General features: G+C 46.6%; 1 protein-coding gene across 1 annotated transcript in view; it reads left to right on the top strand.

The window, feature by feature from the left end:
* Positions 1-24,195, top strand: part of Igf2r (insulin like growth factor 2 receptor) — a 113,614-nt gene that overhangs the window by 87,612 nt on the left and 1,807 nt on the right. The window contains exons 32-47 of the mRNA XM_013148819.2: positions 121-247; positions 840-959; positions 1,231-1,487; positions 1,845-2,063; positions 4,170-4,319; positions 6,729-6,890; positions 7,958-8,165; positions 8,499-8,645; positions 9,546-9,780; positions 10,568-10,704; positions 15,454-15,568; positions 16,419-16,565; positions 17,106-17,293; positions 19,745-19,931; positions 21,960-22,097; positions 23,367-23,436. Of these exons, the coding sequence (XP_013004273.2) occupies positions 121-247; positions 840-959; positions 1,231-1,487; positions 1,845-2,063; positions 4,170-4,319; positions 6,729-6,890; positions 7,958-8,165; positions 8,499-8,645; positions 9,546-9,780; positions 10,568-10,704; positions 15,454-15,568; positions 16,419-16,565; positions 17,106-17,293; positions 19,745-19,931; positions 21,960-22,097; positions 23,367-23,436 (2,607 nt within the window). The remainder of the gene's footprint in view (positions 1-120; positions 248-839; positions 960-1,230; positions 1,488-1,844; positions 2,064-4,169; positions 4,320-6,728; positions 6,891-7,957; positions 8,166-8,498; positions 8,646-9,545; positions 9,781-10,567; positions 10,705-15,453; positions 15,569-16,418; positions 16,566-17,105; positions 17,294-19,744; positions 19,932-21,959; positions 22,098-23,366; positions 23,437-24,195) is intronic.

The raw sequence follows: 24,195 nt of genomic DNA, 5'->3' as shown, positions 1-24,195 counted from the left end.
CCAAGTGAGTGGGGCTCCAGGGTGTGTAGGGTGTGCAGAGCTGCTTCCCTGGCATGCAGTGGGGGAATGAGCCTGCCTAACAGCACAGGCCATGCATGTGTAAATCATTGTGTTGCACAGAACTCCAGGCCACTCTTCATCAGTGCAGTGGAGGACTGCGAATACACCTTTTCCTGGCCCACGGCTGCTGCCTGTCCTGTGCAGAAAACTGTGCATGATGACTGCCAGGTCACCAACCCCAGCACAGGTAAGGGATGGCACTGTCAGTGACCTCAGCACAGCTGAGCAGCTTGACTGTCATCCATCTGCCCACTAGCAGTGAAGGTCTCAAAGTGAAGTGTGGCAGCAAGGTGCCTGCACAAAGCATTCTGTGGCATACTGGGACATTTGGTCTTTTCTCTCGACTGGCTTTTTGTGCTCACTCGTAATTCCCCTTCAGCAGGGGAGAGGCCACCTCTCTTTGAAAGTGTCATCCTGGCCACACCAGCTTCACACTGTCCAGAGCTGCCCACCTGTCCCAGCCATCCTGACAGGAAACCAGCAGACATCACTTTCCCTCTGCCCTGTGCCAAGAATGACACAGGTGGCTCTGCTAGCAGTTGGGGTGATTTCCCCAGGTCCATGAGAATCCCAGTGGCCGCTGAGGGACAGACCCAGGAGGAGTGGACACTGCGAACCTTGGTCTCTAGGAGACAAATGGACCATCTTTTTATCTGATTTAAATTTGGAGACTGGTGGGCATGTGACATGAACTTGCTGTCAGAGGAGGGGAATTCAGGGGTGCAAGGGGCTAAAGTCCTGGCACTGGTGACAGGGCACTTGCCCCTTCTACCTTGCAGGACACCTGTTTGACCTGAGTTCCCTAAGTAGCAGAGCTGGCTTCACAGCAGCTTACAGTGAGAATGGGCTCGTCTACATGAGTATCTGTGGGGAGAACGAAAACTGTGCTCCGGGTATGGGTAAGTATTGTGGCTCTCCTGTCCCTGGAGTTGTCCTCAGCCTGACTGGTGAATGCCAGAGGCAGAGGTGAGTGACACCATCATCTCCTGCAATGGTCAAGAGACTCATGGCCAAATGATAAAGCAGATTACATGTGTAACTGAATGAGGCACAGACCAGATTATTTGACACTCACAGTGACATGTTTTAGGTGTGGCTGGGCAGAAAGTTCTCGTCAGGTAAATGGCAGTGATCTTCTAATTGCTGGCCCTGGCTTCTCCTGTGGTGCAGGGGCCTGCTTTGGACAGACCCGAATCAGCGTGGGCAAGGCCAGCAAGAAGCTCAGCTACGAGGATCAGGTCCTGCAGTTGGTGTATGAAGATGGATCGTCGTGTCCCTCCAAATCTGGCCTGAGATACAAGAGTGTCATCAGCTTTGTGTGCAGGCCTGAAGCCGGACCCACCAGCAGGCCCGTGCTCATCTCCCTGGATAAGCAGACATGCACACTCTTCTTCTCTTGGCACACACCCCTAGCCTGCGAGCAGGCGGTGAGTCCACAGGCGGAGGGGCTGTCTCCCCCAAAGGTATCCAGTCAGCTCTTGCACTCCTGACTGCCACAGAGTGATTTAAAAGTATCCAAAACGGCTGATTTAAATTTATCTGATTTAAATTTGGAGTAATGGCAGCATTTTGAGACCTTGTTCTTTCCTTTGTGCTTTGTTGGTGGTTCAGCTTTTAAATTCTTAACAGGGATACTGCTCAGTGGTAGAGCCCATGTCTAGCATATGCATGACCCTCAAATTTGATCCCTTGGCCTAAAAAATTGTAAGTCCTCATGGATGGTAACTTCAGTAATCATTAGCAAAATTTTTTTTCACTCAAATGTAATCTTTCTTGTTCAACAGACGGAATGTACTGTGAGGAATGGAAGCTCTATTATTGACTTGTCTCCTCTCATCCACCGCACCGGCGGTTATGAAGCCTATGATGAAAGTGAGGAGGACACTTCTGACACCAACCCTGATTTCTACATCAATATTTGCCAACCTCTCAACCCTATGCATGGAGTCCCCTGTCCTGCCGGAGCTGCAGTGTGCAAAATCCCAGTCACTGGTCCTCCTCTAGTAAGTGTGGAAAGTTCAAAGAATAGTGGAAAGAATTTCTGCACGACTTGTTGTGTTTCTTGTGTTCAGTGGAGAGTACACAGAATAGAGAAATGAACTGGGATTATGTATGTTCTGGGTCCAGTAAGGTAAACATTTGTGTACTGTGGCTAGAAAGTCTTTGAGCTTTCAGCAATATATGAACACATACGTATAGATACAGAATTACTACTGTTTTTTTATGTCATCAGCCTCAGAGTTGATCCTGATCAAGACAAGTTTTTAGATAAAGTGGCAAGAAAGAACACTGGTATAACTTTTTAAATTTGGAATGTTTACCTTAATGTATTAGACAGCTATCCTATTGCTGGACACAATACCTAACATCCTTAAGTTAAAGCACAGAGGTTTAATTGGCTTACTTTCTTTTTTTTTTTTCTTTTCTTTTTTATTGGTACCGAGGATCGAACTCATGACTGTGCACTTGCAAGGCAGGCACTTATACTGCTGAGCTAAATCCCCAGCCCCAAGCTTACTTTCTTTTTAATCTACTTTTAAAACTTTGTAGTTACATATAGTGATAACATTCATCATAGGGAATTTGTACTTGTACATGATATATGGCCCCCCTCCCCCACCCCAGGCCTCTCTTCTCCCTTCATTTCCTTGGCTTACATTTTAAGAGGATTCAGTTCATGGTCAGTTGGCAGGAACATCACTGTAAAAGAAGGTATTGATGCAAAGCTGCTTAGTTAATGACTTTCCAGGAAACAGCAGGCAACAAGTGGCAAGAGAGGAAATGATTGGGTGAGGGACCAGATACAGACCCCAGCGTCACACCTCCGTGACACACACAGAAGTGTGACCCATCTTTCCAGTAGTTGGATCTCTAGCTAACTAAACTGACACAGTCAAGCTTAACTGTCATGTCACATCTGTTGTTCCTCTGAAATACAAGAACTTTCTTTGGTAATGAGTTACAATTTAGGACAAGAGCAGATGTGCTAAGAGCTAAATACTCTGCCTTGAAATTTTGGTTCAACTAGCACTTTTAAAATATGGATTTGGATCTTTAAAAATTGCCTCCATCAATTATATTTTGCCAAGTTCCTAAGCCATTTTAATATTTGAAATGTATCTCCAAAGTTATCTTTTTGTGTCCTTGCTTCTATATTATTTACATGTTTTAACAGGTGATCCCTGTTGTGGGTCTTATATATGTTGTTTTCAAAGATGGACATTATATGTAGCTTTGGTGAAAAGTATTGGGAATTGATAGGGAAAATGGACTTAATAGGAATTTAATAGAACTATAGCTGTGAGAGAAATGAGGGTCTGGCTAAACCAAATCTTAGTAGAAAAAACTTTAGTCACATCTTGACAGGGGAGATGAGGGGTCTTTGTGTGTCTTTCTGAGAGGTCTGGTTTACTGAATTCTCCCGCTTGGCGACCCGTCTTTGGATTTTTAAAACCCCTACATGGGGTAGGTATTTTAGGGCATGTGGTCTGAGCAAGCTGCGGAGTAATGAATGAAGAATGTGGCAGCTGTGTACAAAATCACAGGGGAGTAGCATTAGTGTGTGTACATATAGTTGTGTACACTCACACCCACACAATTGCATACACACACACACACACCATTTCCTAGACCATTCTCCTTTGTTTCACACATTTACTCAGAAAAATAGCACGTGCTGTGTGTCAGAAGCAACTTGGGGTAAGCAGTAAAAAGTAGTGAGTGAGCCTGTCTCTTCCTCCAAAGACACACCCGGCGGGTACTGCCAAACTGCCTGGGAGTCCTTGGGCAGTGTGGGCAGGGAGGAGACAAATCAGTATTGGGTACTGTGAATGTGGAACATTGTCTGACTCCTTTGTCCCAAGTCAGGAGGCCTAGTGGTATATCCTGGACATGATTGGAGAGAGACAGTCCTGTTGCTTAGAATCTGTTGTAATTGAATATGGAATTCCTTTGTAGAATCACAGTGTCTAAATATCCATTTGAGTTGGGATTCTCTCAACTTTTTTAGATGCTACTTGTTATCAGAGCTAATGATTCAGTTCCAGCTCTTATTCTACAAACGTTGGGAAAAATTTCCTGAAGTGTTACTTGCTTTGTTTTTTGTGTAGGATATTGGCCGGGTCACAGGCCCTCCAAGGCTCAGTGCAGGAGGAACTGAAGTTTACCTGACTCTTGAAAGCAGAACACCTTGCTTAGCAGACAAGCAGTTCAACTATACCTCGCTTATCACGTTCCACTGCAAAAGAGGTGTCAGCATGGTGAGTGGTCTGCCTGTTGCAATTTTGACTTAACACCGCAGGCTGGATAGCCATATAGCAGTCTTCAAATTCCTCCCTTGAGTAATATGTACCTCTATTGGCACATCTGAAAAATTCACAGCCAACGGTTGAGGAATGAGTAAGTTCGCCTCGAGTTAACAGCACAGAGAGGCTTGAGTGACATTAAGTAGAGTACTGCTGCTATATTAAAGGGTCATAGCTTTTATCTCTGATTTTCTTCTTATTGGGAAAATCACTAGTGATTTTCTTCTTACTGAGAAGTCAAGACTTGGGTAGCTACCATCCTTCACAACCTAGCCTAATTTCAGAAGCCAGGAAAGAACAAGCAATATCTAGAGTCAGTATAGCTACTGCAAGGTAGTACATGTTACGAATAAGGAGGTACTAGCTTCTATTTTCTGCACATTAGAAGAAAAGCCAGCTTTTATTATATGAGAGCCAGTTTGTGTGTTCTCTTGATTCCCTCCCAAACGCTGTGAACAGGAGCTAAAGTGGGGGTTGGGGCCCTGCTTCACAGTGGCCATCGATGGCTCTGCACAGTGCACAGCCCCTTGTCTGTGCTTCTGCTGTCATTAGGCTGTAAATACCTGTTGGAGGCTAGTTAGGGTCTCTTACTTATCTCACTTAACATGACTATTTGTACATCCTGCTGCAGATTTTTTTTGGGGGGGGGGGTCCTTTTTGACGGAGTCTTGCTCTGTAGTTCAGGCTGGCCTTGAACTCATTTTGTAGCCCAGGCTGACCTCAAACTTGCAGCAATCCTCATTCCTCAGTCTCCTGAGTCCTGGGATTACAGTCATATGCCGCCACGCCAGCCTTTGTGGCAGAAGTATTGTGTCTTGATTACAATGTCTGGGGATGTATATATCATGTCATAGGAATAATATCTCAGATTGCCTCTCACAATTCTAGATATAACTCTGACGTTCATCAGGCCTATAGGAGAAAGTTCAGGTGACAGGTTGTGGCCTGTTAGTGTCTTAGTTCACTAAAGATAACCCTGATTTCTTGGCCTGGAGCAACTTTATAAAGGAAAGAGTCGCTGTGACTGCTAGATATGCAAGTTCCAGGAGAGCCAGGAAGTAAATTGGCAGCTGTTTGACAGGAGGATACTACTGTGCAATCACTGAGAAGGGAGAAGGCAGACCATTGCTGCCTCAGACCACTCCACAGAGGCCCACCCACGGCACCTCAGGGCGTTTGGCCTGTCGCAGTCCTGCATTATTGAAGGAGACATGCTGTGACTGGGCAGTCCCGGTGTCTCCCTGAGACCATGCCTGTGGGAGAGGTCCTGTACCCTGCAAGTAGCATGGAGCTGGCCTCCAAAAAGCTAAACATCTCAGCAGCACTTCATCCTTGCACGTGGCTTTCTGGATTCTGTTACTCCTCCACCTTCTCATAAAGAATACTGCGTCACTTCATAACCAGGCAGTGTGACTGTCCTCGGCTGCAGCTCCACAAATGGAATCCCAGCACTCTTGCAGGCAGAGACAAGAGGATTACGAGTTTAAACCCAGCTTGGCTAACTTAGCTACTTAGAGCCTGTCTCAAAAGAAAAAATTACATAATGAGCTGGGAACCAGTTGTAATGAATGCCTGGAATCCCAACACTTAGAAGACTGAGTCAGGAGGATCACCATGAGTTTGAGGCCAGCCTGGCCTATGTACTGAGACCTTGTCTCAGAGAAATAAAACAAAAACAAACACACAAAAAAACAAAACATAAAATCCATGACTGGGGATGTCAGTACCAAAACCCTGAGTTAAATCCTCAGTACCACAAAGAACAAAATGACAACAAAAAACCAAATTGAATTCCTACTGGTGCCCTTAGGCATTCTTGTTGCTCTTGAATGAGGGAGGTATAAATAAATGGAACAGCATTTGGCTTATGGAACATCTGGCCATGTCACATCTTGCCTTCCCTTATAAGTGGCCTCAGTGTCTAGGTGTAGTGGAGACCTTAGTTGTGAGTGCAAAGATGCACTTGCTGTCCTCTGCTGTTGCAGGCATCACCCTCAACATGTGTCTGGTGACACTTAAAGACCGGTTTTTTCCCATGACCCTGTAGCACAAAACATCTGGCTGCTCTCATCTGTGCTTTTGAATAGAGGATGGCAGCATGAACTTGGGGAGTTACAGAGGGAGCAATCAGCGGCCCTGAGGAGAGCTAGTTTTATTTATTTAAGGTTTCTTCCTCTGGAGAGCACCTGCTGTGGGGTACAGGGTCTCTGAAGGTCCCTGTGGCCATGGTCAGAGCCTCATTATCCAGGGTGTGGCATGTAGCCTTCATACTTGTCTCTGGTGCTTGCAGGCTGGGAGTGTGTTGTGTGGCTGTGGTGTGTATGTGCCTTTGGTTTTTACGACCCTTGCTCTTTGTAACTCTAGGGAACCCCGAAGCTGATCAGGACCACTGGGTGCGACTTTGTGTTTGAGTGGCAGACTCCAGTTGTCTGTCCTGATGAGGTGAAGATGGAGGGCTGTGCTCTGACAGATGAGCAGCTACTCTACAGCTTCAACCTGACCAGCCTTTCCAAGGGCCCTTTTAAGGTAACACACGCCCCCTTTCCAGCACCTGAGTAGCACCTAATAACAGCACCTTTGCTGGTGCAATCTGGGCCTGTCTTGAGGGTGGGTGGTCATCCTGACAATGCCTACAGGAGTGGTTCTCACATTGGGCTTCAGGGTCAGTGTACAGGAAGGTTTCTGATATTATACCACCAACATTCTGCCATGGTTCACAACAGAGCTTCTATCCTTAGGGCTTTGTGAGGATCCCATGACTCAAGGGGCAGGCAGTGGGACTCTGTCTCACGACAGCAGCAGGCAGCTTGGTCACACACAGGGAAGGACTGGATCTGCTGTGGCCAGCAGTGTCCACAGGAAATTCCTTAGTCTCCAGCCTGGCTTTAAGATAAGTCATGTAGCTGTCAGCCACAGACGTGATGGAAGGAGGGAACCAGGAGATGCACCTGGTTGGAGAAGCTCCTGGTGTGTGATTTAGTGTTGTGTTGCAGCTCCAGCCTGTGTGTGACTGTTAGCCATGTCCTTGAGGTATCACGGTCACTGATGACCAAACCTCTGGACTTCTGACAGTCTAGATGCTGCCAAGTCATCTGGTGCATGGATCAGGCCCCAGCGCCCCAGCATTTGGCCCTAGAGAACTCAGAATTCTGTGCTCAGGGACCGACAGTCTGTCTGCTGGGACAAAGCCCTCTGCCCTGGGTAGGGCCTCCTGCAAGTGTGCTGCAGTTGTGATCACACCAAGGAAGGGCAAAGCAGGTGCCGAGAACAAGTACACGTGTCACTGGAGTGTCTGCTCAGCTCATGGGCTTAGCATCCGCAATACCCTACTAGCTGGGTAAGGAAGCACAGGCTGTAGGAAGGAAATGAGCAATAGGAGAAAGGCAGGCAGCTGGCCTCGCAGAGAGAATTGTAACATTTTCTAGTTGCTGGAGAAAGGTGCCCAGAGGTCTAGCAGGGTGATTCTTTGTGGAAATGACTCTGGGCTTGGGCAGAAGGCAGGAGCGCCCTCTGCCCTGACAGACTGCACCACCGTGTTTCTCTGGAGTCCCTGGTACCACTGCTCTGTTCACAGCCAGAGTGTGTCTGTACAGGTAACTCGAGACTCACACACATACAGTGTGGGGGTGTGCACCGCTGCAGCTGGCCTGGACCAAGGGGGCTGCAAGGATGGTGGCGTCTGTCTGCTCTCGGGGAGCAAAGGAGTGTCCTTTGGACGGCTGGCGTCGATGCAGCTGGATTATAGGCACGAGGATGAAGCGGTCATTTTGAGCTATGTTAATGGTGATATTTGCCCTCCAGGTAAATCTTTGCATGTTACATGTTAAATTCCTAGATTTAGCAGCAGGAAAAAAAAATTTCCTAGGAGTACAGTTTAAAATCCTATGAGGGCTGCAGCCTTGCATTTGAAGGTGACTAATTCATCCTTTGTTTCTTGGGCTTGAATGTTCAGACTTTGAACATTTTGTCCTCCCAGGTGTTCTTCTGAGTCTTTGCAGGTGTATTGTGGTTGTCACACAGGTAGTCTAGAGTGGGGAGCGTTAGTCTTAGAGACCCCTTGTTGGGTGTCCTACTGAGACACAGCTGAAGTAATTACTGCATCTGGATCATCCAGGTATTCTTCTTGCATTGCAGAAACAGAAGTAGGTGACCCCTGTGTCTTCCCCTTCATATTCAATGGGAGGAGCTACGATGATTGTGTCCTGGAGGGAAGGACGAAGCTCTGGTGTAGCAAGACTGCAAACTACGACAGAGACCATGAGTGGGGATTCTGCAGGCAGAGTGAGTGGGGAACCCTGTGGCCTAGTGCTCTGGCTCGTGGCTCTGTTCATACTGAGACCATTAGGGTTATCAGGTTACTAAGGCATGATTCTGCTGCATAACTCTTTGTCCCCTGGAATCATCAGACAGTTGTATGTGCCAGCTGAAGTAGAGCCGTGTTGAGATGTGGCTCTGAGTGGCCACTAGATAGAAAGAATTATGTCTACATACCAGTTTTCAGCCTTGGTGGTTCAGATTTTTGACTCTGCAGAAGTGCTGCCTGTTGTAGTCTTTGGGGTGGCTATGGAAGAATTTAGGAAAACAATGACTTAGCCATTGACTTTCTACGTGAGGCAGGCATGGGAGCAGCCGGCTGGGGCTTTCATGTTCAGCCAGACTTACCTTGATCCTGCTGTGCATACACAGTGCTCTCATAAGAAGCTCCTTCTAGTATGTTGCGAATTCCCAGGGAGAGTGAGAGGACAAATACATGAAAACTCCTCAAATGATCAGGAACAAGTGGGACACGTTAGAAACAGAGATGTTAAATTTACAGAGGACTGTAGTTTTAAGGCTTGTTTTAAGAGAATGTGACTTTGGTCCATCAGATGACATTAAAATTTCTAGGTAGTTACAGGTTTTACTGCCATTGTTTTAAATTGTGTTATTATCAGTATCTAATAAGACGCTAAGTATTGCTCTATGAGGAACCGTGCTCCTGCCATGGGGCCTGAGGGAACAGAATCTGTTTAGGACTGAGACCCTCTGTGAATGGAACAAACCAACCCTAGGCAGGGCAGTTCGAGAGGAATAGCCAGATACTTGACACACATGAGTGCCAGCTGTGGCAGGGTGGAAGGTGATGAGGTGGGTGCTTGGCACAGGCTGGGTCTCACTGTTTGCATGCCTGCTGTTCCCCAGGTAACAGCCACCGGACATCTACCATCACATTTAAGTGCGATGAAGATGTGACTATCGGAAGACCAGAGGTCTTTAGTGAAGTTCGTGGGTGCGAAGTGGCGTTTGAGTGGAGAACAAAAGTCGTTTGCCCCCCAGAGAAGATGGAGTGCAAATTCATCCAGAACCATAAAACCTATGACCTGCGGCTACTGTCGTCTCTCACTGGGTCTTGGGTTTTCATGCACGAAGGAGCCTCGTGAGTACCCTGCCCACTGGCCAGCTGTGCTGCATTGTGGGAGGTGGGCAGGGACTGAGGTTTTTTGGCAGTATTTGACTCTACGTGGTTTGTTCCAATTGACAAATAACGGAAATTCCACATGCATGTAGGGCTTGTGCTGATCTTGAGTGTGGTTGTGCTCTTGAGAATCAGCTGAAATTATTACTCAGGGTCACTCCAAAGTAAGGAGCTCTGGCAGGCAGAGGAGCTCTAAAGAGTAGAGACTGAGCCTCCAGAGCCCAGAGAAACTGGCCAGGCTGGACTGGGCTAGGCTTGGTTTGCATTGTGACAGTTTCTGTCTTGCTCAGGTTTCTGGGTTGTATGAGGACTTTCTCAGATCTTTGTCACAAACCTTTTAGTTGCATTTGCTGACTTGGTTGTCCTAAGTGGTCCATGTATAGAGTGCCCATATTGTCAGGTACCCTCAGTTCCACAGGGCCTCTCTGCAGAGTGTACCATGTGAAGAGAAGGACTTAAGTGGCCATAAGTGCAACAAGCCACGTGCCAGTGTGTGAGCTGCTTCTCCCTTCTCCACAGTCGTTTTCCTGACCCACATTACATAGGCTCTGTGTGAGGTGGGAGTTCTGCCAATGTTCCTACGTAATTGGCTCCCTTCATCAGTGCTGACCAGCTCTGTGGCCTTTTCTCTTAAAAAACTGCTCCAGGGCTGCATTTGGCCACAGAGTGAATACTTGGCTGTCCTACATGTGTCAGGCCAGGAATGAGACTTAACATTCCTCCCCACTCCCTGTATGTTTTTCTACAGGTACTTCATAAATCTGTGTCAGAGAGTATACAAAGGGCCCCTTGACTGCTCCGAAAGAGCCAGCATTTGCAAAAAGAGCGCATCTGGCCAAGTGCAGGTCTTGGGACTGGTTCACACGCAAAAGCTGGATGTCTTAGGTAAGGTTGTAAATCACTGTCATGCTTGGCTCTAGGCACTGGGCACAGATGGGAAGGTGAGCCATCCTTGCTGTGATGGACCAAATATATATGTTTGTTTGGGAACCTCCAGGTTTTACTGTTGGTGACTCAGGCATTTTGATAGTTCCTGAAAATAAATGCCATTTTGTGTCATCTGAGATGACAGGTTTCAGTCTGAGTTAGAGCTCCTCTGAAGCTCATGTTCTGCTGTAGACAAAGCATCTGAATCGATATGTCTATGCACATGTCTGTTTAGGAGAGCCAGGTAGGTTTATGAGGTCTTGATAAAGGTAATTCAGGGTTTTTTTTTTTTTTTTTGGTCTTTTTCCTTTTTATCGGTACTGGGTATCGAACTCATGACTGCCTGCTTGCAAGGCAGGAGCTTATGCCGCTGAGCTAAATCCCCAGCCCCCGGATTATGTTTTCTTAACAATTTGGAAAATAATGATGCTTTTTAGTACTTTCATTAGAAAGTTCATCTTGGAATTGTTGTTGAGTGAAAGGTGGTGTTTTTCATTATTTGAAGGAGAAAGATAGTGGTTTCTTAGTAGAGAATGGCTTGAATGTTTTAGAGGAATTTAAAAAGCATTCCTTGTTGCACATGAAGCTAAAATGGGATGTTCCATGTTTGGTGATTAAATAAACCATAGGATGATGTAAGTCAGCTCTACATGTCAAAGAGGAGGAAGGAAATTCTAAGGAAACTTCTGTAATCTTATGTGTGGATACACGTGTGTGTGTGTGTGTGTGTGTGTGTGATACAGGGTTTGGTACATAGTGCAGGCTGGCCTTGAACTCACTTATGCAGCACAGCGTGGCCTCAAACCCACAGCAATATTCTTTCCTCAGCCTCCCCAAGTGCTGGAATTACAGGCATGTACCACCACGCTAGGCCTGTATAACCTTTGATAAAAATCAAACCCTTTGAGTTGGGTGTAGCTCAGTGGTAGAGTGCTTACCTATTATAAGTGAGGTTCTGGGTTTGATTGTCTAGTACTGCCACACACACACGCATACGCATACGCACACGCACACACACACGCACACACAACAAAACAAAACTTTAAATTCTGGAGGTTGGTAGTGGAAGCAGAGGCGATACAGAAGAAGTAGTGGTGGGTAAGAAAGGGAGGGGCTTTTTGAAAGCCCTGCTCCCCAGGTACTGTTGCTTTGGGAATTAAGTTTCTAACACATTATCTTTGGGGGACATGTTAGTATCATAGCATTTTCCCCAAATATATGTCCTTTTCCATGTAAAATACATGTATTTTGTCTAAAGGATGTTCCAGCATCAACTCAAAAGCCTGATGTCCACAGTCTCATCTAAATCAGATAGGGGTGAACTGAAAGCATGCTTTATCCTGAGGCAGCCCCCTATCCCCTAGCTACAAGTCTGTCAAATCACAAGAAGTTCACGTTTTCAAAATATAATAGCAGGACAGGCATGAGGTAGACCTTCCCATACCAAACAAGAGAACTAGGCAAGAGTAAAAGGGTAATTAGTTTCAAGTAAGCCCAAAATCGCAGACAATGTTAAATCTTACTGTAATTTTGGCTCTGCCTACTGCTTGAAAAAGCCAGTGGCTTCATCTTGTTGGGTCAAGGAAAGAAAATACATGTATTTGGAAAGCCAGTAACCAAAATGGCAGAAGTTACTGCCGACAAAGGCTCTATTGGTATGCTAGGAGCACAAAGAACCTTGATGGAGCTGGGGGAGCAGGGCAGTGGGCATGAAGGTACGTGCTGTGCAGGGTCTTCGTCACCTGGGGCTGTATTGTTTTCTGTTAGAATACCCTTGAGATCAGTCCCAAATAGTTATCTTAGATAAACAGGTTCCTGCAGGTTAAACATTATATTACCTTCAAATAAACAAGATTAACACATCCTTGGCCCATGCTTTGATGTTAGCTGGAGACCATCAGATGTTCTGTAAATCTAGAGAGAAGTTATTGATCAGTAAGTTTTAGGATGTGTATCTTTTTAGTTTCTTTTACTGGGAATAGCTAACCTGACCATTAACCATTACAGTACAGAAGGCATCTTTCCCTGGAGACAGAGAGTAGAAGGCTGCAGGTTTAACTTACTAAGCAGCTTTAGTCAGAGGTGTCACCTACAGCCCAACTAATGGAAGACTCAGAATATATTGCTCCACTGTGTGACCTCCAAGATTAGTGCGAGTCCTCTGCTTCCCAGAATACACTAGGGACTGAATCCAGAACCTTTGCGTGAAGCTGCATCTTCAGCCCCTTACTTATTTTGAGGCAAGATCTTCTAAGTTCTCAGGCTGGACTAAAAGTTGTGATCTCTGAAGTCAATGAAAAGTACATAAAGCTAAAGGGTTTGTTTAGGTTTTCCCTCAGTGGACATTAAGACTCCACAGAAATCTTTCACTCCATTTGCCACTGTTGGGGCACACTGAAAGAGATTCTGGGATCACAGGGACTCAGACAGACCCATTCCTCCACAGCAGTTCACTGCTGGATACTGCAGCTCTCCAGGCTTATTGGTAGCTCCACAGTTCTGTGGTCCTGGAGACTGCTTACCCCTTCATGTGCATAGGAGTTGGCCTGGTGGGAGGAACTTTGAAGTGGCCCCAAACCTGTAGCGTGTATCTGCTGGGCCCCCATGCCATGGTACATGACCTTCAAGGTCTCGGTGGAAGCTGCACAACTTGTGCACTCTGGGTATGTTCAAAGTCAGCACCGCGGAGATGCTGCCAGGCCACTGCTTGTACACCTGGGCCCCCTGAGCCAGTGCAGGGCAGCAGAGAGCACTTTTCTAGCATGAGGGCAGCAGGTAGTGAATGCTTAACCTTCGAAGGTGCGCCTTCTACACCTTTCTCTCCATGTCTGGCCTGCCTGCATCTCTGAATGCCTTGTCATTCCACTGTTGTCCTGATAAATAGCACCTGGCTCTCACCCAGCCTGGTGATCTCTATAGCAAAGGCCACTTGAATACAGTATTTTTTCCTAAATGCACCATTTTATTCTGGAAGTGGTCAGAAGTTTTACTTTGTGCTTCCCTTTTAATTATAAGTTCTGTCTTTAAATCGTTTCTGTCTTCTCTCATTTCGGTGTAAGCAGCCAAAGGAAGCCCCACAGCTCCCTAAACATGTGGTAGTTTAGATGTCTCTTCTGTCATTTATCCTGGCCTGTTGCTCTGAGGGTCAGTTTGCCTTCCATGAAGCCCTAGGATTCAGACACAGATCAACCATGTTGTTTTAAGAAAAGTGGCATTTACTGTCATTGCCAGTATAGCATTCCATTCCTTATATCTATTTAAGACTTATCAAAAAAAAAAAAAAAAAAGGCGTTTGTTGACTACGTCTATCAGTATCCTGTTTGCAACCGCTTTGAGTGGTCAGTTTCTAAGCAGTTATGTGTGTGGCTTATGTTGCTTCTCTTCTGAGCTCTTGCTAGTGTTGTTTTCAGTGTTTTCTGCCCAATAATGGGACATTTCTAGTCACTCCTTCACACTCTGCTGACCTCATCACCCAGATCGGAAGGGATGGCACTTGTCATGTCAGCACACATCACTACCGCCCCTGTGCCAGTGTTCTGCCAGTGCGTCTTGTGTTTTATTTCTCACAGTTCTGGAAACTGGGAAGTCTAGGATTGAGGGGCTGGTATCAGATGAGGGTCTTTTTACTGTCAGCCCATGGTGAAGGACAGAAAGAAGATGAGATAAAGGAAAAAGAACTAAACTTGTTCTTTATCAGGAACCTTCTCTGATAATGGTATTAGGTATTCATGAGGACACATTCTTTGTGACCTGATCACCTCTTCGATGTTGGGGGTTAAACTTCCAGTCATGAATTCTGGAGTGCACACTTGTACCACAGCAATCTCAACTCCAGGGGCAGACAAGATGGGCTTCTCACAGAGGCAGTGGAAGTGTGTGTGCCTTCCTCATACGGTATGAGCTATCTGTAATACTAAGATCTGTGAGCATTTGATTCTATTGCCTGGGAGTTTAGATAGGTTTGCTTAAAACAGTGGTAATTTTTTTCCAAAATTTAACACAGAAACACCATATTTAAAACATTAAAGAGGAATAGTTTTGAATTCGGGGCAGGCTTGAGAGCTTGGAGTCACCTTCCATCCTGTTGTCCAACAGTCCTTCCTTCCCTGGCCTGTATTCTGTGGGGACATGTGGGAAACTAGTTCTGTCCCCATGCTTCCTCCATATGCTGCTGCCTCAAAGGCAGTACTCGGTGTGCCGTGAGTGGCTTAGCTATCATCTGTCTGTTGAGTGAGGCTGGCTCCAGCTGTCCTCAACATTCAGTAACCAGAACAGCCACTGGCAGGCTCTCAGTAGGGACATGAGAATTGGTGTCCAGTTACTATGCTGCCCCTTGGATACTTGCAACTTAAAGCATGTGCTGACTGTTGCCATTATTGAGGTCCTGTCTCTGCATTCCTGCAGCCTTCTCCTCTGCACCCCTGTGACTCCTTAGCCCACGCACTTGGGGTAAGGCAGTGGAGATGTAGAAAGTCAGCATCCTCTAGCCACGAATCTTGTCAGCAGGAAGGTTCAGGTTTGAGCCCAGGTTTGTTGTGACTGGCAGCAATGGTGCAGGATAGTGGCTGTCATTACACATGGTGGTGATGAGAACAGCTCGATGGAAAACATTTTTGTCCTGCCTCTTCAAGTTGACTTTGCCTTCTGACCTCAAGTCTTTTATCACACACTAAAAATAACTTCAACTTAATCATTTTTGTGTTTCAGATGACAAAGTTATCGTGACTTACTCAAAAGGGTATCCCTGTGGTGAGAATAAGACTGCGTCCTCTGTTATAGAGCTGACCTGTGCAAAGACTGTGGGCAAGCCTGCATTCAAGAGGTGAGGGATGGGCTGAGTGGAGTTGTGTAGGATGCTCTGAAGTGCTGCAAGGCCGCTTGGTCCCATAGGGGCAGGGAAGGTGCAACCTGGGGAGAGGCTACTTGGGGTGTCACCGTAGGCAAGGGCTCAGGTCTGGGAGCCACAGAAGGAAGTCCCTGGGTAGGGTGTAGAGTCCTGCCAGTAATAGGCTGGTGGCAACTTCTTCAACCTTGCTTGCCTTAGACAATAAGGTCCTGAACTGGGTTTAGCATTGAGCACATTGGTTGACAGCACGAGCTGGGTTCTATCTTCTCAGTATCGTAGAGCCAAGCAGGTGGGATCTGCAGCAGAGAGGCTCTTGGGTTAAGTTTAAATTCTCTAGGGAGAGTTTTATGGTGCTAGCAGGGAGGTTGGCCAGCAGAGGGTAGGGCATCTGAACTGTTTGGGAACAGATTCCTTTTAGAAGCTGAACTTAGAAAAGAGGAGACTCAGAAATTGCCTGAGGACTCCTCCAATCTAAGAAGCTTTTAAAAGCAGAAATTGGCAAATTGATAAACAAGTATTTAAAGCTTGCAGTGTTGCACATTTTCTGGATTTTAAAACATATCCAGTGCTTGCCTCCTTGTTTTACATTACTGACCAGTTGTACTGTGATCTTCTTTCACAGTGCTAGAACAAGGTGAATGAAATTTCCCTCCTTCCCTGGCATTGTCTGTACTGTGCAGTGGGGGACTGTCAGGGAGACCTTGAAAAGCCCACTAGCTTGGCCTTTCTAGGGCTAGTGAGCTCTTTCTGGGTTCTGGCCAGAGTCTGTATTGTGGTCTTTTCGCACCCAGCTGGGAGGTGACCTGTCTGTGCATCTGCTTTTCAGGTTTGACATCGACAGCTGCACCTACTACTTCCACTGGGACTCTCGGGCTGCGTGTGCCGTGAGGCCTCAAGAGGTACAAATGGTGAATGGAACCCTTACCAACCCCATGAACGGCAAGAGCTTCAGCCTTGGGGATATTTATTTTAAGTAAGTGAAACTTTTTCCGGTGAGCATGAATAATACTAAAAAATAAGCCAATAATTCTAGTCTTTCCTTAGTGAGAGCTCCATTACAAAAATAGTTTGTGTGTTTTAGTTACTGTTGCTGGAATAGTCATATTTTGCTTAAACCAAAGAAAAGCATTACTTAGCTACTAATATTTAAGACCAAAGATGGTGAAGTCTTGTGTCAAAATAAGCCCCCTGTCCCTGCCTCCTGATGAATGCTGGGTAGAAACCAAAGCCCTCTGGAAATAGGGTTGGGCAGGACACCTCTGGAATTCCCAGTTGTGGGATCATAACCTTAGAGAAAGACGCTTTCACAACAGAATATGGAGCTAGTGGTACAGTAGACCAACTGAGGCAAAAGCTGGTGCCCTAGAGTCTTTGGTGTCATGGAAGCACAGCCCTAGCTTCACAGTGCAGGGGAGAAAAAGCCCCAGGACTCCACAGTCCCTTAAGAACTTGGGGTGAGGTGGTTCTATTCAAGCTTGATCTGAGGAGCTATACTTGTTCTTTTGCCTCGCAGGCTCTTCAGTGCTTCTGGGGATATGAGAACCAATGGGGACAGCTACATGTATGAAATCCAGCTGTCCTCTATCACCAGTTCTTCCATCCCTGCCTGCTTCGGAGCCAACATTTGCCAGAGGAAGCTGAATGATGAGCACTTCATCAGGAAAGTGGGCACCTCGGAGAGGACCAAGTACTATGTCCAGGGTAACTCACTATCCTCATCAGCCCTCCTCACTTAACTCCCTCAGAGAAAGGGCTTTCACATTTCCATCAGCAAACTGGCCACACTTTTCAAACAAGATTCCTGCTGTAAATTAGTCTGAGATGTACTCTGTGAAGCAGAACCAGTCTGTTAAGACCCACGCTTCTGACAGCAGGTGAATCATGTCTTGGTGAGCACATGACCAGTACTGCAGCTGTGTACCTGGGCTGCTTACTGGGCAGAGACAGGCAGAACTGCCAAGCTTGGGTTTTAGGCCTGATGCATCTTTATTTTGAAACATAAAGTAGCATTAGAAAAGGGCAAGAGATTTCATAATCACCAAAAAGATGCAAGGTGCAGGCTGATACTTGCTGCTGTCCCACACGTGAGAGGTGAGCGTGAGGAGGTTTGGTAGGGGCTCTAAGGAAGGAGTCATCATTGCCCTTATTAGTCATGAGAGAATCTTTCTGCCCTTGTGCTTGTCAAACATCTCTTTCCCTGTGTTTTTCATAATGTGATTTTTGAACTGTGTGGCTGTGTTAAATTTTTAAGGGTATGTTGAGAACTCCAGCCTTTCTGATAGGAAAGGCAGCTGAGAATCCACTGTGGGGAGAAGAGAATGCAGTCTGGGAGGAAGTGCATGCTTGGGGCTTGGGAACCTGGGTGCCAGGAGCAACAGGCCTAGACAAGCCTAATGGAGCAACACCAGGGGATGGGCCTGATCCTGGCCTTGGCTGGCACTGGGCACTGGGCACTGGGCATCATGAGTACCATGGCCTTGGACAGAAGTGAAGAAATGCTTATTTGGCCTTGGTCCTGGCAGGCAGTGGGAATTTTGCTCAGCTCATTCATTCTCCCAGTTCCACTTCACAGAAAAACTAAACTACCCATGTTTCCCTGCTCTGTTGCTTTCCTCTCACTTCAGTGACATCTAGTAACTTGGGGTAAAATCCATACATCACAAGTAGCTCTTGTTTGGCCTCTGGCTGTCCTGTCTTCTTGCACCCCCACCACACCAAGGCTGCTGGGGTGAGAGTGGGTCATGCTAAAGGTTTGCTTACAGAGTCTTTAGCATACACAGAAGAAAGACCAAACTCTTTTTCCAGAGAGTTGAATATATTTGACAAGCTGCACCCAGTTCTACTGACTGTTCCTCCCGCAGCAGGCATGCCTCTAGCCATCATGGTGTTTATAGCTTGCAAAGTCCTTCTGGAACCTGGCTTGATGTGGGTCACCTTTGCTGGTGTGCCGTGGCTGTCCATCTCCTCACCTGAGGAAGCATGTTTTTGTGCACATGTGTTTTCTGTGTTCTTTGAGTGTACAGGAGTGTTCAGGTTCTGCAGCACCATACTGGTTATAAATAAAACTTTCACTTTTGCCTCCACAAAACTACATTTGGCCCACCTTTTGCTCCTCCAGCTTTCAGGACACCTGTATGTAGCACAATGGTGTATGTGTCTGCACATGTGTACCTTTCTGTTTTAAACCTACTTTCTTCATTCACCAGCGCCAAAAAGTAGCTTTTGTCATCATTTGTGTGTTTGTTTGTTCCAGAGGACAGGAGGAGGAACCCATGGGGCCCTATCTCTAGGTGTGGAGTTGCCACCTGGCTCCTTGTCTCCTTGCTTCCACACTGCTCTGATAGAACCTTGGTGCAGTTTCTGGCTTGGCCATCTCCTTGGGCCCATGGGGCCCTTCCTGAGCCCATTGTACCCCACCTGTGCCCTGGGTTCCTGTGGACACGTCTAGCCCCCATTGATTGCCTTTGCTCACGGAGAGTGTGAGCCAGCCACAGAGTTGGGGGGAGCTGAGTGCACATGGGAGCCTTTCACTTCTGACACCAATGACAAGCTCCAAAGCCACCTTCCTGTTTAGTAACATGATGGAAGCACTCGCAGGTCTCACTGGAAGCTGCCATATTTGAGTTTATGGTGGCGGCACAAGGGTGTGGATTGCAGTCCATCATAAAGCACAGAGGGAGGCAGGGTCCAAGAAGGAGTAAGATGCAGAGCTTCTGCTGGCCTCTTCCTGATGGAACCAAACTGTTACCCCACAGCAATGTAAGGTTTCATATGTGGAGTATTGCAGCCAGGATGCTGCTGAGTTTGGTGTCTAGAAGTTTTGCTGAGGCGCATTGTGCAGGCACAGTTGATTGGTGGGTTATCTGTGTAGTTGGTTTCAGTCTCTACTGGGCTGCTGCCACCTGGCCAGCCCCACTCCCTGCCATGTTGTGAGCTGAGGTCAGAGGTCAGTCTTCTTTCATAAGGTGTGGTTACTCAGGGTAGGAGCTCCGAGAATGTCTTTAAATGACCTTGTTTAAACTATGAAAGTGTGCATGGAACATTGTACTATGTATTATTACATCTGACTTTAAGTCTGTTGGTTAGATCTGTGACTGGGAGGTTGGTGGTAATGGTGCCATGGGTATGTGTGTGCCCCTTCCTGCTTGACAGATGGCGATCTGGATGTCGTGTTTGCCTCTTCCTCCAAGTGTGGGAAAGATAAGACAAAGTCCGTCTCTTCCACCATCTTCTTCCACTGTGACCCTCTGGTGAAGGAAGGGATACCGGAGTTCAGTCATGAGACCGCTGACTGCCAGTACCTTTTCTCCTGGTACACCTCGGCCGTGTGCCCCTTGGGGTAAGTACTGTCCTAGAGGGGGCAGGAAGAGGAACTCATAAGGCCCTGTCTCTAGGTATAGAGTTGCCACCCCGGCTTCTCACCTCCTCAGCGATTTGCTGCCACACTACCCTGCAGAGCCTTGGTATGGTTCCTGCCTTGGCCATCCCCAAGGGCCTGTGAGGCCTTCACGAGCCCATGGTACCCTACCTAAGGTGCATTTGTGTGTCTGTGTTTTCCCATGTTTTATTGTAATGTATCAGACATGCACAAAAAATAGAGATGATTCAATTTCACATAGCTGCCTCCCCCCTCCCATGATTATTGGCACACTGCTGTGACCTGCCACCCTTGTAGCACTGGCCATGCTTCTTCTATGCACACAGTGACCTAAGATGAGTCCCATTTGAGCATTCATGCTATTATTCTGCATGACCTGTCAGCTGCTTGGGCAAGCACTCGCCAGGCTTCATCTTTGATTCTCAACATATCATGGTCTCTGTACTGTACAAGTTTTATGTGATTGGGGTGAAATGTTTCCTGTGTTTGGAAAATCTGTTCTTTGGAACTTGAAAATGAGCCATAGGCCACGTTTCTCTGGGTGGCATGGCGGGGATACCATGTTTCGTAGATCCATTTTCATTTTCACTTATTTGTGGGTACTACCTCAGCAAAAAATAGATCTTTCCTAAATTATTCTAGGGACATGGGCATAAGGACTCTTAGCTTCACAGTGATGCAAAGAGGCTTTGGGTTGACATTTCACTCATGGTACTTCGCTTGTTATTTCTTGCAGAAATAACGTATAATATTCTGAAGAAGTCATTACTAAGTGAAAGGATTAAAACTAGATGTTCTTTATGAAAGAAGGAAAATGTGAATTATAAAAATTAAGTACACTTTCTTGATACTGAGACTAAAATGCTGTTAGCTGAGTCCTTTCTCGTGGCATCCTGAGTGGGTTTAGGGGTTCTGTCAGGCTGGGTACAGAGAAGTTGGGCTGCTGTGAGAAAAGGGGATGTGTCTTGAGGACCCAATTATGGGACTTTGGGGTCCCACTTCAGAACCTGAAAAGAATGTTCCAAGGAACATCTGCTTTTCAAGACATTAAGAATGTCAGGAACTGGAGGTGCTTATATCCCTTAATGTGTTGATAAGGTAATAAAGAATTCAAGGAAAGAAAACAGACATTAAGAGCAATAGCAGAGAATACCCAGCAAAGCACTGCGAATGTTCTCACTCATGCTGGGGTGGGTGACTGGAGTGTTACAGGTGTACACTAGGCAGGGGCCACCTGCTTGGGTTTTCCACTTTGTCAAAGTATCAGTTTTGTATGTTTAAATCAAATGTAAACATAAAAAAACAAGTGGCAGCTATCATCCAATGAGAATTGGGATAACACCCTTTTTAGTTATTTTGGTGAACACATGTCAGCCCAACACTTGTAGTTTCCACATGTAAAGCTGAATTTGCAGACCACACATAGGTGGCAGCACTGACCCACTCACTCTGCTCGGTAACAGCTGGGCCACATCCACAAAAAGTAACTAAGGACCAGGGTGATGATGAGGTAAGCTGAATGGCAGAGACACACAGAGAACACTGTTTCAACTCTTGGAGAATATTGATAATTTCACTCACACAGAACATTTACTAAACTTGCCTTTCCCTGAACTTTATCCCCAGAGTTTTTAAGATTTTGAGCTAGGGTCTTATATTGTTTTCCAGGCGGGGCTTGTACTTATGATCTTCCCACCTTACTTAGCAGAGTGCTGAGGTATGGTAAGTGCCACCATACCCGGCTAGGAGGAGTGACATCTTTAAAGCACTTCTAGTCCTAACATTGCTTGTGCTTGACATTTTATGATACTTAAAATGGTGTCTCCTATTCGTATGTCCATCCTCCTCCCTTAAACTCCTTCGAAAGAAATTCTGTATGCCACATCAGATGGATAAGACTTACTGGGCTGTGGTCAGGAGCGGCTTGTTGAATTTGTTCTGTGGGTTGGGAACCCCAAATGATTCAAGTCCCTTTCTTGTGATATTTAGGATGGGCTTTGAAGAGAGCATACAGAGCCACAAGGGGCTCTCAGAGCGGAGCCAGGCTGTTGGGGCAATCCTCAGCCTGCTCCTCGTGGCGCTCACTGGCTGCCTGCTGGCCCTGCTTCTTTACAAGAAGGAACGGAGGTAAGGAAGGCCCCTGGGGGAGCCCCGAGTGGGGGCCAGGTGTATGGGCCTCTCCTGGGGCTTCCAGGCACAGCAAATGCCTTTCAGTTCTCAGTTCAGAAACTTCCCATGGTGGCAGAAACCAGTTTGTTAAATGTCTGTTTCTCAGAGCCGTGGCACCATGCACAGGTTTGGACTTCATGTTACATTTGGCATGCCATGGGCTCCTCAGCCAGTCCCTCTGGGTGTTTAGAACATTGGTCTCTTATTGTGTCTAAAAAGTCTGATAGAAAATTAAAAGTCATTCATGAGTAGACTTCTTGCTGATCAGCTGACCTCTGTGTCCTTCCCCTGTTACAAAGAGAAGCATTTCCAGTTGGCTCCTCTACTCTGCTTCTCATGTGACTGTCAGGTAGCTTTTCAGGTCGGGTTCTAGGGTGGTGGTCACAGATCTACTGACTAGGACCATCCGCTCCCGGAAGGCAGGGTAGGGAAGGTGGGGTCCAGGCACAGAAGTGCATTCTGCCTAGGATGGACCTGCAACAGTCCCCTCAGGTTGCAGGGAGATGTGGTCCCATTATACTCCTGGATGAAAAAGAACACAAACTGGTAAATGACCTCGTGACTACCAAGATATAAAATAGGATTTGAGTTCTCTCTGTTCTGATTTCACAGCCTGTCTTAGTTACTGTTCTGTCTTGCAAAGACAGAATACCTACACCCAAAGTTAGAGGAAGGGTAAGTTTATTTAGCTCACAGTTTGTAGATGTTTCAGTCTGTAATCAGCTGACTGCAGAGCAGGGTAATGTGGCAGAGAGGCCACAGTCCAGGGCAGTGAAAGGTAGCAAAAGCTATAAGAGCAAAAGGAAGGAGCAAGCTTCTTTTCCTCCCTTGTATTTTCTTCCCTTTTATGCAGACTACCTGCCCTAGGACACGTGTAGCACTTCATCCTCAATTCCAGTACTAGACAATGAAGGAATTACAAACTCTAGATTCAGAGGCCTCTGAAAATCCTGCCCCACATCACTGCATGAGACTTTAGGGGAACACCCAGATACAAACCATAATAACCTGTGTTCTTTGTGCTGAATCATGATTAATAGTTTCTCACAGAAGTGCATAGCAGGTCATTTGTTGTTCAGGACTTTGCTGCCTTGGGAAGGGGTGATATTTGTTGACCTGTAGCCACTGTAATCCATAAGCTGCAAAAGATTGGGGTTGGCTTGTGTCTGGGGGCTCCCCTGCCCATTGTGATTCTACAGCAACTCATTATGGTCTCCTTTTTAACAGGGAAGTTGTGATAAACAAGCTGACCAATTGCTGTCGACGAAGCTCCAACGTGTCCTACAAATACTCAAAGGTGCTTGTCTGCTGGGCCTGTGGTGACCTCTTCCCCCACCTTGCAGCAGGGTTGTATGCTCCATGGCAGTAGAGTTGTTCACAATGCAAGGAAGAACAGCGGCATAGGCAGCTTGCAACCTCGTAGGAAAACCATTAGTTACGGCTTTTAGCTACCACTCAGCCGAACACACTTTGGTTTTAGTTTTCTTCAAGTTTCTCCCATTGTGATTGCAACTGATTTCTTTAGGAGCACTTACTGTTGAGGTGGTTTCCATTTTTGGGCTGTTCTCTAAAAACTGATGGTGAAAATTTATCTATGTTTAACATTTGGTTGATTTCCTTCAAAAAAATTTCTAGAAAAGGCCTTGTCTGGATCAAAGGGCATAAATACTGCATACATGCAGCCTGCTATACATAGTGGCAAATCTCTTTTTAAAATTAGACTCTGATACACATCCTTCCTATGGCTGCTGCTCCTACATACCCCTCCTGCCACACAGCTGGCAGCCTAGAGAATGCCTTGTTCCCCAGCACTGCCTTCTGCATGACCCAGCCCTCCTGGGCAGTGGCACCTGACACAGGGCTCCCTTGGTAACCACCTGAAGCCCCCTGCTGGGTTGGTTTTATAGGAGCAGGCGGTTGTCATCAGCTTTGGTGGTGACTTGGGAACCAGAGATGTACGGATTATGACTGGTGGGTGGTAGGTTCTGTCCTCAGCTTGTGCCAGCAGTAACTCAGGCAAGACAGGAACAAAAGTGGATGGATATCTCTGCTGGGG

This window comes from Cavia porcellus, unplaced genomic scaffold (genome assembly GCF_034190915.1).
Source record: "Cavia porcellus strain 051 isolate PalLab524CR breed Dunkin Hartley unplaced genomic scaffold, mCavPor4.1 scaffold_22, whole genome shotgun sequence".
In the NCBI taxonomy this organism is placed as follows: domain Eukaryota; kingdom Metazoa; phylum Chordata; class Mammalia; order Rodentia; family Caviidae; genus Cavia; species Cavia porcellus.
Note: the sequence above shows the minus strand (reverse complement) of the source record. Positions and strands in the feature narration are given on the sequence as shown.